The following is a 12857-nucleotide window of genomic DNA, read 5'->3' on the forward strand; positions in this document are numbered from 1 at the left end:
GTCCGGGGCGGGGCTGACATTGGAGGGTGGCTGCTGCTTCCTCCTGTATCTCATGATGCAACGTGTGTGCGGTGCTGCAGCTGCAGGTGTCAGACGTTCGCCCGGTCGGTGCGCCCGCACTGCATGGCTGTCCCGTCTGGGCCGGAGGCCGCGCTCCCATCCTCCCCGGCCGCTCCCTGGTCCCAGCTCCTTAGGCACGTCCAGTACGAAAACCTGGTGGCCGGCCTGAGCGGGGGCGTCGTGTCCACACTGGTTCTGCACCCGCTGGACCTGGTCAAAATCCGCTTCGCAGGTATTCGTGTATTATGCATCAGATAGTAACTACTTTCCAGCAACTACCCTCTCTGGCTCCGTGGGGTCCAGCAGTCCAAGGTTTCGTGTCTTCATTGACCCGTCCTCAGTCTGAGGTGTGTGGATTATTAGGTCGACAGTGAAAAGGTTGACACAAGCAAAAGATCACTATGGTGATAGTTGACGCAGGAAAAGGTCAACATGCGTTTCACGTGTTTATGGCGCCTGTCAACATGAGTCTGCATGGACCCCCCAATTAGTGTAATGTGTGCCATTGTAAGATGCCATGCTTGGCACACTTTACTGTTTACATCTGTTTACATGTAGAACACATGGATTGTAAGATATGAACAAGTCAGTTAAAAGGAAAATAAAATGTGAAAAACTCATGTTGACCTTTGACCAATTGCATGTCGACCTAATGACTGTTGACCTCTCAACCAGAACCACCTCAGGGAACTAAAGTACAGTGTGCAAAGGCTTACTGTCTATATATAGCTAGGTGTGGTATGACGGCCCAACAGTCGGGATTCCGAAGGGTCAGTATACTGTCATCAAAATCCCGACTGCCGGTACTCTGACAGGGGGCCAAGCGCAGAGAAGCCCCACGGGATCGTCACACTTCTGTCTCACCACATATTCTATTCTCCCGCTATGGGGGTCATGGGCACCCACGAGGCATTATAGCCCCTGTCAGTCAGGATCCCGACTGTTTATTTATTACCAGTTATTTATATAATAATAATGTTATTTATATGGCACTTTTATCCTAATAGGACTCAAAGTGCTTGCATTAGCCTTTTACAGCTCAAAATACAAAACAAACGTAACAACTTAACAATATTATAGCGAACACATGTTCTGCAGTGCGGTCCAGAGAATAGTTGAACATTCACATCAGTCCCTGCCCCAATGGAGCTTACAATCTATATTCCCTACCACACGTACATGTACACACAGACATTCTAGGGTTAATTTTGTTAGGAGACAATTAACCTACCAGTATATTTTTGGATTGTGGGAGGAAACCGGAGTACCCGGAGGAAACCCCCGCAAGTACGGGGAGAATATACAAACTCCACACAGTTTCATGTTGGGAATCAAACCCACGACCTCAGTGCTGTGAGGCAGTAATGCTGACCATTACACCATTCGTGCTACTCCAAGTGACTGTGGGCATTTAAACAAACACGTCGGTAGATGTAGCAGCGTATGCCCTAGTGAGTATGACCATTTCTGATTGGCTGATTGACCACCTTGTTGTGTTTGTTATAAAGCTCACTCACACTTTTTGCTAGCCATTGTTTTTACTTTGTGTAACTGAAGCTGTTTTCATCCGTATCTCAGCGGTTACACAATCCATTCCTGATGTCATGGTTGTGATTTGTATGTCTGCATACAGGACTTTATTATATCTGTGTACTTATTATGTCTTTGCAGTGAGCGATGGATTGGATCTCCGACCTAAGTACAATGGCATATTGCACTGCATGTCCACCGTGTGGAAACAGGAAGGACTACGCGGCCTCTATCAGGGCGTTACCCCTAATATATGGGGAGCTGGGGCCTCCTGGGGACTTTACTTCTTCTTGTAAGTGTTTACTGTGTCCCCGTATTAGATGCTTAAATTAAAGATGTTCTGTCTGACGGAGATATACACCTAAGGTCCATACACGCTGGGTGACTTTGCCCAGCGTGTATGGACAGTGATGACTGCTTTCATCCCTGGTGGGGGGTGGGGGGGGGGAGGGGGAGGGGAGGGGAGGGGAGGGGATGGGAGGGGGGAGAGCCCTTCAGTGCATACACAATGAGCTGCTTTCCCCCTGCCCAGTGCTGAGATACAGACCAGAGTGTGCTAGAAACGACAGAGCAGAGTGTAACACCCCAGGGAAAGCAGTACTGCATGGTTTGTTTCAGGTGCTGGGTGCTAAAATGAAGACTACTGTGTATAGTAATAGGGTTTATATTTCTATAACCTCATCTGCACTTTGTTTTCTAAAGTAATGCATCATATTATCCTGACATGAGTGAGTGACTCTTTTTATATTAATGAGTTTACACCCTGGGTTCCAGTATAGTTCTCTTACCTGTGTGATGTTATCATAGATGCAATTGTGATTAATTAAATTCAGGTGTTCACTGCTAGTTAAAACACTTCTTATCTACGGCGGTACTGTATATTGCATTATTACCCACAGATTCGGTCTTTATTTACCTATCATATTATTTTTCTTTATTACTTTATCTGTGTGTTTTTATCTATTTATGTTGTTTTTCACCTTCCAGTTACAATGCTATCAAAGCGTACAAGAAGGAAGGTAGGGCGGAGAACCTTACAGCCACTGAGCATCTCCTCTCTGCTGCTGGTGCCGGTGAGTCAGGCTGTAGGTCCTTGTGGGACTAGTGACTTAAAGGAATGTGAGATGGAAGCTACAGTATCTATACACAGTACTATAATGTCTGCCCTGCTCACCAAATTTCCGTACTATGTACTGGCTTTCGAGCGTGATAAAGTACCAGTCAATTAGCTCTTAGCTAGGTGCTGATTGGCTGGTATTGTAACTCTGTCCAAGTAATCTATCTGCAAGGTTTGGTACATAGCCCTGAAATAGTGCAGTTTGTGGCACTGGACTTGTCTTAACCAATGTCAAACATGAATGTAAGATAATTGTACTGACTGACAATGTATTAATTTCCATCTCAAATGCAAATTTATGCTCTGATGAAATGACTCATACTCTATGCTACAGCTGTCACCACTGTGCCATATTTATGTGGGGAACTGACTGGTGCTCGTGTGGGAGTGATTGAGGCATTGTTGGTATTTAGCACCTGTTTAGGAGCGTTATACCCCTTTTACACCAAAATCCCTGGTCGGACCCTGGTCTTTGAACACAGGAGTTTCCAGGGTTGGACCCAGCTTCATACCCCATTTACTGTGACCCAGGTCGGCGCCGTTTACACTGAACCTGGGTCAGCACTGCTTTTCCCTATGGATGACATTAAAAATGTCCATTTTAGGACTGATAAACTGCCAGACAACCTTCCCTCAATGATTTAAAATAAAAATTAAAAGACATGACTAGTTAACATTGAAAAATGTTGGTTTGTTTATTTTGTAAAATATTTTTCAAAAAGTTTTATTCAGTGCTCAAGCACACATAGCGGTATAAATGTGCAGTATCACCCATGTGCTCTCCCCAGCCCCTTCCCCTGCAGCAGCAGATGGAATCTCCCATGTGCTCCCCCCAGTCCGTCCCCGTCCCCCCCCCCCCCCACCCAAAAAATAAATAAATAAATAATAATATAAATGATACTGCATCCAATTATGATTTCTGTGTGCACTGCCCATATCCTTCCTGGCTGCTGTCTTTTGCCACTGCAGCGCACTGTGGAAAGGCGTCCAGCACTTCTGGTATCCTTTCAGCACTACCCGGATGTCCCAACCTGGGTTGGGACCATTTACACCGCCCACGACCCAGGTCCAACCAGTGTTCAACCCTGGTCAGGACCTGGGTAGGAGACCTGTGTTACTGGACCTGGGTTGACCCCTTTTACACCAACATTGACCTGGGTCCAACCTGGGTTTTTCCTTGGTGTAAAAGGGGTATAAGTCTGAAACGGGTTCTCCAACACACACATGGGGCTGTCAGTAACTTCATTCACGGTTTGCAATATTCCAAAACATAAGTGATGGTCCTTGATTACATGTGCTCCTGTCCCCAGTCTCAAATATTCCAAGGACACCTCTGTACACAGGGAAATGATGTCCGATCAATGCTGGGTGAAAAAGTGATGTTACTGGGGATTGTGTTCTGTTGATGATTTATGTACTATTATTTTTCTCTATCCCCTTACACAGGTGCCTTAACCTTGTGTCTTACAAACCCAATATGGGTTACAAAGACTCGTCTCGTCCTTCAGTATGACGCTGGCACTGACCCTTCCAAACGTCAGTACCGGGGCATGTTCCATGCTTTGGCGAAGATCTACAGGCAAGAAGGAATCCCGGGGTTATACAAGGTAACGTCTCCTTGCGTGATATCTAGCGATGTGCGGTATGTACAGATTGTGTGTTTGCCATTTATGATCTACAGCTGCCATATTTTGTGTCTGCAGGGTTTCGTGCCAGGCCTATTGGGAACATCTCACGGGGCCCTTCAGTTCATGGCGTATGAGGACTTAAAAATGAAATATAACAAGCACCTTAATAAGCCCAGTGATGCTAAGTTGGTAAAACCAAGTCTTTACATACCTTTAGACCAGGGCTGGGCAACACTGGCCCTCCTGATGTTAGTGAACTACACATCCCAGGATGCTTTGCATTAGTTTTGCTATGTGGCCATTCTGAAACTGATGCAAGGCATACTGGGATATGTAGTTCATCAACATCAGGAGGGCCGGTGTTGCCCAGCCCTGCTTTAGACTTACACATACATATGTTTTCATTTTTATACAATGTTACTATTACCCTAAGAGTTACATTTGCTAGAGCTTCTAAAATGGAAAATGGAGGTGTTGTCCTTAGCAGCCAATCAGATTTAGCGATCATTTATTTAGAACATGCAGTTAAATGATAGTTTCGATCGCGGCTTCCATAAATTTATTTGTATATTTAACCATAACTGCTTTAAGCACAGATTCCTCCTTCCTCATCAAGCCTCTGTATGTAATTGGTCACGGGACACGAGGCGCATGCCAACTCCCATGTGACTTTTGGCCACGCCTGCAGTCGCTAACTGACTAACACACAAGCAGACCTTGCTGATTACAATGATAATGCTCCGTGTTTATATTCTGTGTGTGAGTGCACATGTATCTGCATACAAAATGCTACGTTAGTGTGTTTTAGGAAAACAGCTACTGATGCTGTAACATAGAATTTCCTACGCAGATGCAGTTGCGCACACAATATACACATATCACTTTAATCATGTCTTGCTACATAAATACAACGCACACTTTTGTGGAAAAAAAGATTCTCAGTGTTGGTAAATGTTGCTCAGGACTAGGCGTGACCAGAGGGGTTATATGCTGTAATTGTAGCAATGATGAGGGAGGACACGTCTGTAGTTTTTATTTTATTTATTTAATGTGTCCTTTGGAAGCTCAAAGACTTGTGAGAACATAAAACAAGCACAACTATATAAAACCATAACTTTTTTTTTTGGTTATATTATAGTGTAAGGGTGCGTACACACGGGGGCGATTTTGTATAATAACGTGGGAAATATGGTCGCTGAGTGACCATATTGCCCGCGATGGGAGTGTGCACCGGCAATATATCGACGGGTGCGCTCTCCCGTTTTTACCCCTGTAGTGATCGCTGGTTGCAGGAACATGCCACTGCCGCGACCAGCTGATTACCACTGCCAGGCTTCTTTTTCATCAGCGACCATCTCTGGTCGCTGATGAACAGGAGAAACTGAGCAATATATATCCCCGTGTGTACGGGGCTTAAGGCCGGGTACACATATGCACAACTGGCAATTGTGCTGATGGTCCGGGAGATTTCTTCTTGCCCCAGACCACAGCAAATTGCCGGTGCACGTTACCAGACTTATCATTCTGCCCATCATTTCGCTTCACCAGGTCGGTTGCAACATTCTCTGGTTGGCCGTGCCATGGAAGCATGCAATAGGCTGTACACTATTTGTTCCGATATGTTTAATTGTGACCCGGCTTAATAATTTATAGTTAAACCGATATAGTTAAGCTGTATTTTCCATTGTAGAAAAACTTTTATTTCATTAATATTCATTTAAGTTCAACTTCTTATATTCATTTGTGTCACCCGTTTGTGAGGCAGAAATGCGCATCTTTGAAAGGTCACCTATTTAGGCTTCATCATTATTTTGGCTAAAGTACAATTTCCAAAAAGGCTGTGTACAAATGCCCAGTAATTTTTTGTTTTCTTTATTCAGAACACTCTGGAATACATCACCGTGGCAGCGATGTCAAAGATATTTGCCGTGGCGGCTACTTATCCGTATCAAGTAGTGCGCGCTCGTCTGCAGGACCAACACAATCGCTACGCCGGGGTGGTCGATGTCATCAGCAGGACTTGGCGGTGAGTAGACATGTCATATATCTGATAGTCTGGTGATTACACGTGCATTAGTGAGATATTACCCTGGTCCATCAAGTTATGAAACCTTCGGGCCCGATTTTGTATCTCTGCAAATTGTAGTTAATTACTAACCGTATAACAGAGCTAAGTAAATAATTAGGCTGATCCAAGCTAATTGTTAATTTATTTTCATGGCTTACTGAACAGGTAAGAGTTGTGCCCGGTAAGCCCCAATATGTATCCTTGTTCCAGATAATATATATGAAGTGATAAAAGATAACAGAAGTGTTTGAGCAAATCTTGCCTTCTTATGGTGGGTACACACTGGCAGTTATATTGGCTGATCAATTGATGATATATCGTTAAGTGATTGGCCAGTATGTACCAGAGATATGTTTGGGAACGACATAGTTATTGTCGGCTGTGCAACACTGCACATATATAAGCGTATATACACTGACCGCCGGTAGGGTGCAGGATGACTGCCCGACAGGGGGGATCCTGACTGTCAGAATTTCGACTGCTGGTGCTCTGACAGGAGGATCCTGACTGACAGGCTATTCTCCCTTGTGGGGGTCCACGCCTCCCATAGAGGGAGATTAGAACCTGTGGCAAACCCGCAATGGGCTTCTTTGCTCTCGCCCCCTGTCGGAGCACCGGCAGTAGGGATTCCCCCTGTCAGACGCCATACCACATGCTGGTAGCCCCGCACCAGAAACTGGCAATGATTGACAACTTAAGTGGGCGTGTGTAGGTAAATGCTCCTGCCCAGTTGTGATGATCGAGTTTATGGAGAGCATCTATTCAGATCTAGTATCTGCAGATATATCTATTAGGTGATGTGTAAGGCTGTGTACCCACTATCAATGGAACGTCCAATTACCTGGCTCTGCTAAAAAAACAAATGTACTCTCCTCTCCCCATACAAGCAGCACATTGGCTTTCTGCTCACCTGGACTTTGAGGAACATGAGCAGATCTTGTGCTCTAAACTAAATTCGGTACTTGTTTCCTATCTGGGCGCCCAGGTTTTCTACGTACGGCACCGTAATGAAATCGGATCGCATCGCATCGTACACATACACGATATTGAACGATGCGATGCGATTCGATTTCCCATAGGAAACAATGTTAAATGGCTCAATTTAGCCAAATTCTCATAGGAACAATAGTAAATGGGCCAAAAACACCCCTGAACATTGAAATGTCCCCCCAAAAGTAGTTGACGCCACCCCGCCATCAACGTGAACCCGAAGCGTGGCGAGCGCAGCGGTACGCGTCCTCCGACCTTTTCATGCCCTACTATCCACGTCGGCGTGGAGTGAGAATAGAATAGTGTGGCGAGCGCAGCGAGCCACCGAGCCCGAAGCGTGGCGAGCGCACGCGGATACCTTCACAGTTATACGCGTCCCCTCGCGGGCTTCCCAGGTGTCCATGGCGACGCAAACACCTGGGAAGCCCGCGAAGGGACGCGTTTACCTGTGAAGGTATCCTTGTCCCCTCGCTGCGCTCGCCACACTATTCTATTCTCACTCCACGCCGACGTGGATAGTAGGGCATGAAAAGGTCGGAGGACGCGTACCGCCGCCCCTCGCGGGCTCGCTGCGCTCGCCACGCTTCGGGTTCACGTTGATGGCGGGGTGGCGTCAACTACTTTTGGGGGGACATTTCAATGTTCAGGGGTGTTTTTGGCCCATTTACTATTGTTCCTATGAGAATTTGGCTAAATTGAGCCATTTAACATTGTTTCCTATGGGAAATCGCATCGCATCGTTCAATATCGTGTATGTGTACGATGCGATGCGATCCGATTTCTCTACGGAGAATAGCATGGTGCGCAATTAACTTAGTGGGCGCCCAGATAGGAAACAAGTACCCTAAATTCTAAACCTGGGTAGCCAACTCCAGTCCTCAGGAGCTACAGACAGTGCATGTTTTCCAGGTCTCCGCACACAATCACAAGTGAAGCATTTAGCGCCACCTGTGGATCTTTTAAAATGTGTCAGTGAGTAATGAGTGCCCCTGTGCAGCAGCTAGGTTATCTGGAAAATGTGAACTCTTGGTAGCTCTCGAGGACTGGAGTTGGCTACCACTGGTCTAAACTCTAGGGATTGACATCAGAAGTCGGGTTTCTGACATCCAATCGTACTTTGGGTTGGCTGCTACAGTCAGTTATTCAGCCACTGGTTGGAAATTCGACAATCATCTAAAATCCTTTAATGGATTGGGAACATCTATGATTGCAAATCATAACCATTGGTTACCGATTTCCAAAGCTGAAAGAACTACTGACCTGGTGGCCTTTCCTTGCGTCGGCATGCAGAATGACAACATTGCAAAGTGATTTTCTCTGCTCGGTTAGTCTTTCTCTCGTAATGGAATATTTGATATTGATTAGAACTTACTCTTCTGCTTTTTACTTTCTTCATAAAGGAAAGAGGGTGTCCACGGTTTCTACAAAGGAATTGTTCCCAATGTGATCCGAGTGACTCCCGCCTGCTGTATCACCTTTGTAGTATATGAGAACGTCTCCCACTTCCTGCTGGGCCTGCGGAAACCAGGAAATAAGTAGCCTATACTGCCCTCTCTTGGACTGTTGGTGGAAATGTTTTTGGATGAGCAAGCAGTGATTTGCAGAGACAATGCACGGGAACGGCCAATGTGCTGCCTGGAACTTATGCAGGGTTTTTGTGTCTCTATACCTGTGTGAGAGCAGGCGGTTGTTTTAATTTATTACATTTGTATGTATATTGCTTCTACAGTTGTATGTGCAAGCAATTTTTTTTTGGTTACAAACTGGGATCTGACATCTACATTTTAATGTTTTTCATTTCTAGTTGTATTTATATTACAGCTTCTACATTTCAGACTTACAAGCAAAAACAGTGGAAGTAAATAATAAAATTAAAAAATATTCTTTTAATGATTATATGCATAACAAACCACAACAAGCACGTCTGTAATGGAAGGCTGGTGACACTAGCACTGGTCCTGTTCACATGGATAATTACTTTAACAAAACAACCAGTATGGGCACCCAATCACCATTGAGGGTTTGGTGGTCTTCTCCTTCGCTGTTGGCTGCATAAGTGATGGTTGTGCCTTAGATTTTAGTTTAACATGGTTCTGGACTAGTCATTATTCTTACTGAATACTCCTTTACTGTACCCAGCCAGGTGGCAAGCGACTTTCCGTCCCCAGCACACTGATAATGTGGCTCGAAGTGGAGACAGGCAGGGAAGCCTTCTGTCCCCCGCTCCCTACCGCCTTACGGATGGGGACATGTAAGTGAGTGAGCTGTCCCGCACATCACCATCCTCCGCCAGTGCTTCCCAGCCATGGGGATCTGGTGAGCGCTCAGCAAGGCTGAGGGCGGCTACATCTGTGTGTTCAAATTTGGTTTCAAATTAGAGTGTTAAGGTGCATCTGACCCTTTAAATTTTAAACAGGCACTCATATTTCTACAGAAGCGGTGACCACTTGTTTCAAAAGAGGATGAGCTGGACATTCAAGCGGGTGTAGGGGAATCCCCACCCTCTGCCTGCCAGGCCGCTAACACTGCTGGATCTGGTATAACTGGATACTCACTATCAAATATTATTGGTTGGAACAAAAAATTGGTATTGTATGGGAGCTGATGGCAATTGACCCTTTATACAAATACTGGAAAAGAGATTTTAAAAAAAGTGGCTGTTCAGACAAATTAACCCATTTTGGGAGCACATGGTTGCTTGTCCATTGTTCCCATACAGTACCTTATTTTTACTCAAAGAAAAAAAAAAATTGACAGATACTCTATTTATCCAGCAGAATATATAAGTTCCCGCACACTGATATCCTGCAATCTCCTGGCGTAACACAGCAACATTTATTATTTATTTACAGTTTCTTTGATTGCACAGCATATTCTGTTACAATTGTGATTACAGACAGACAGAGTTAGGAGGGCCCTGCTCGCAAACTTACAATCTATAGGGAAATGGTACCTATCCTTATGTATCCTTGCTATCTATAGTACAGTAGTCCCAGGCGATTACAAAGAACAGTCCTGATGGGATGCAATTAGAATGAAAGCTTTTTAAGGTTATGTGGGCAGTTCAGGAATTTGAAAGGCTTGCCTGAAGAGATGAGTTTTCAGGGAACGCTTGAAAGTTTGGAGGGGGATGCAGTGTAAGTCCCGGCGGTCGGGATTCCGGCGTTCAAAATCCCGACACTTTCTCCCTCCGGGGGTGACCACAACATCCCCGGAGGGAGAAAAAATTAGTGCAGCGAGCCCACAAGGGGGGGCGATCCACGTTCCCCCCCCCCCCCCAGTCGGGATTTCGAACGCCGGGATTTAATACTGAATCCTTTGGAGGCTAGTGGAGAGTCTTATTGTGCGTGGAAGGGCATTCCTTAGGATGGGAGCAGCCCGATGAAAGTCCTGTAATAGTGAATGGGAGCTAGTGATCCGTGCAGAAGAGACACGCAGATCTTGTGCAGAGCGGAGTGGTCGAGATGGGAGATATTTTGTGATAAAGTAAAGAGATATATGCTGGTGCAGTATGGTTAATGGTTTTATATTAGTTACAGTAAAATGGAGGGACTATTACTGCGGATCAGCAGACGATGAGCGTCTTGCAAGGAAGATCAGCCTAGCAGCAGCATTTAGAATGGATTGCAGTGGCGAGAGTCTGTTCTTGGGAAGCCAGTTAGGAGACTATTGCAATAATCAATGCGGATATAATGAGTGCATGGATAAGAGATTTGGTAGTGTCTTGTGTGAGATAGGGTCGTATTTTGGATATGCTTTTTAGATGCATGTAACATGATTTGGAGACAGATTGAATGTGGGGAACAAAGGACAGTTCAGAGTCGAGGTTGACCCCTAGGCAGCAAGCTTGTGGGGTAGGGTGGATAATTCTGAACAAGCGATAGGTGAAATAATAATTGCGCACATACAAAAGAGATGGGAAGTATAGTTACGTATTCTTGTATGGTAACTCGAGATGAAAACTGAGATGTAGTACAATCCCTACTCCTCCAATATTTCTCATACAAAAAAAGAATATACATAGTGTAATACTATTTAAAATGTTCTTAAGTCTTATATCAGGAACTCCAAATAGGATGAGATCCGTCCAGTATGGGTCTTCGTGATAATAAATTCTTATGGGGTCACCCTTTGTGCTGAATCAACTATAAGGTGCTTACAGCAAGCTTACATTCACAGTATTTCATAAAGCATATAAAGGTATCTTTTAAAATTGATGCTCACGTGATCTTACTTCTTCTAAACGATATGTCCACCCATAAAGGTTTCTTTTCTCCACATCAAGGAAATGGCACCAAAGCAGATTGAATAATCCAAATAAAAGTTTTATTGATGTAACAATAAAAATGGAAGGCTCTTCTTACAGATGGAAAACAGTAAGTGAGTGACAAAAAAAGGGCCCGGGGAGCAACGAGGGCGCCACTAGTGGCTCACCACAGACACAGTCACAACACAAGTGAAGGGTACCTTCCACAGAGATTCAAATAAAAAACACCAACGCGTTTCAACACTGAAGTCTTCCTCAAGGTACATCAATCCTCTGATTCCCAGTGTACTAAAGCAGCACAGTCATGAGCCCCGTATACACAGTGCGATTCTAGCAAGAATCGCTGGGGATATGGTCACCGAGCAACCGTATCCCCATGTGTACGTGACTAGTGTCACCGGGAGTGTGTTCCCGTGACCAGCCCTGCACTGGTCACTTGAGCAAGCTCCTGCGAGCAGCGGATTCCCGGCGATCAGCTGTTTCCCCCCCCGCGGCTTCCCCTGGCAGTGTCTCCTTTTCATCAGTGACAATCTCTGTTCGCTGATGAAAATGTGACACTGAGTAATATGTTGCTGAGCAATCATATGCGTCCTCCCCCGCCGCAGGTCTCCGAAGAGAGGGTGGGCTGAAATGGCATAAGCGTGTCATTTTAGCCCCACCCCATCCATGGAGATCTGCGAATCGGGTTATTTCCCATCCTGGGACAGGGCTTGATGACATCACACTCAAGCCCCGCCTTCAAAGTGCTGCTGAAAGTCTCCTCTCCGGGCTTCTTCCAGAGAGGAGACTAGAAAAAGTAGGCAGCCCTGGTGTATATATACTGTATACACCAGTGGTCGCCAGCCCGTCGCTCGCGAGCTACCGGTAGCTCGCGGCAGCGAATCTGGTGGCTCAACCACTCTGCTGCCCGCCCGGCCGCCTGTCTCTCCCTGCCGCGGCCGCCTGCGCTAACGCTATGAGCCGGAGGGGAGGAGAGCGCATTGCGCGTCTCTCCTACCCCTCACTGAGCATCCCTGTCACTTGGCCGCCTATCCGCCAATCAGAGCTCGCGGGCCGGCAGCCAATCAGGAGCCGGCCCGCAAGCTTTGATTGACGCCGACGGACGGCCCAGTCATAAGGAAGTGAAGGGAAGGAGAGACGTACGTTGTGCTGTGCTCTCCCTCCCCGAGAAGAGGAGAAGCTGCGGCAGCGGAGACA

The 12857-nt window shown here is 45.9% G+C and overlaps 1 protein-coding gene across 1 annotated transcript; it reads left to right on the forward strand.

The window, feature by feature from the left end:
* Nucleotides 1-32: 32 nt before the first annotated feature.
* On the forward strand, nucleotides 33-9276 carry SLC25A32 (solute carrier family 25 member 32). The gene is made up of 7 exons (XM_083186941.1): nucleotides 33-292; nucleotides 1732-1882; nucleotides 2578-2663; nucleotides 4154-4314; nucleotides 4411-4524; nucleotides 6216-6361; nucleotides 8794-9276. Exons 1-7 carry the CDS (start codon nucleotides 124-126, stop codon nucleotides 8930-8932), a joined length of 966 nt encoding a protein of 321 aa, XP_083043067.1. The 5' UTR covers nucleotides 33-123; the 3' UTR covers nucleotides 8933-9276.
* The last annotated feature ends 3581 nt before the right edge of the window (nucleotides 9277-12857 follow it).

Source organism: Crinia signifera, chromosome 5, assembly GCF_055691185.1.
Source record: "Crinia signifera chromosome 5, ASM5569118v1, whole genome shotgun sequence".
Lineage (NCBI taxonomy): Eukaryota > Metazoa > Chordata > Amphibia > Anura > Myobatrachidae > Crinia > Crinia signifera.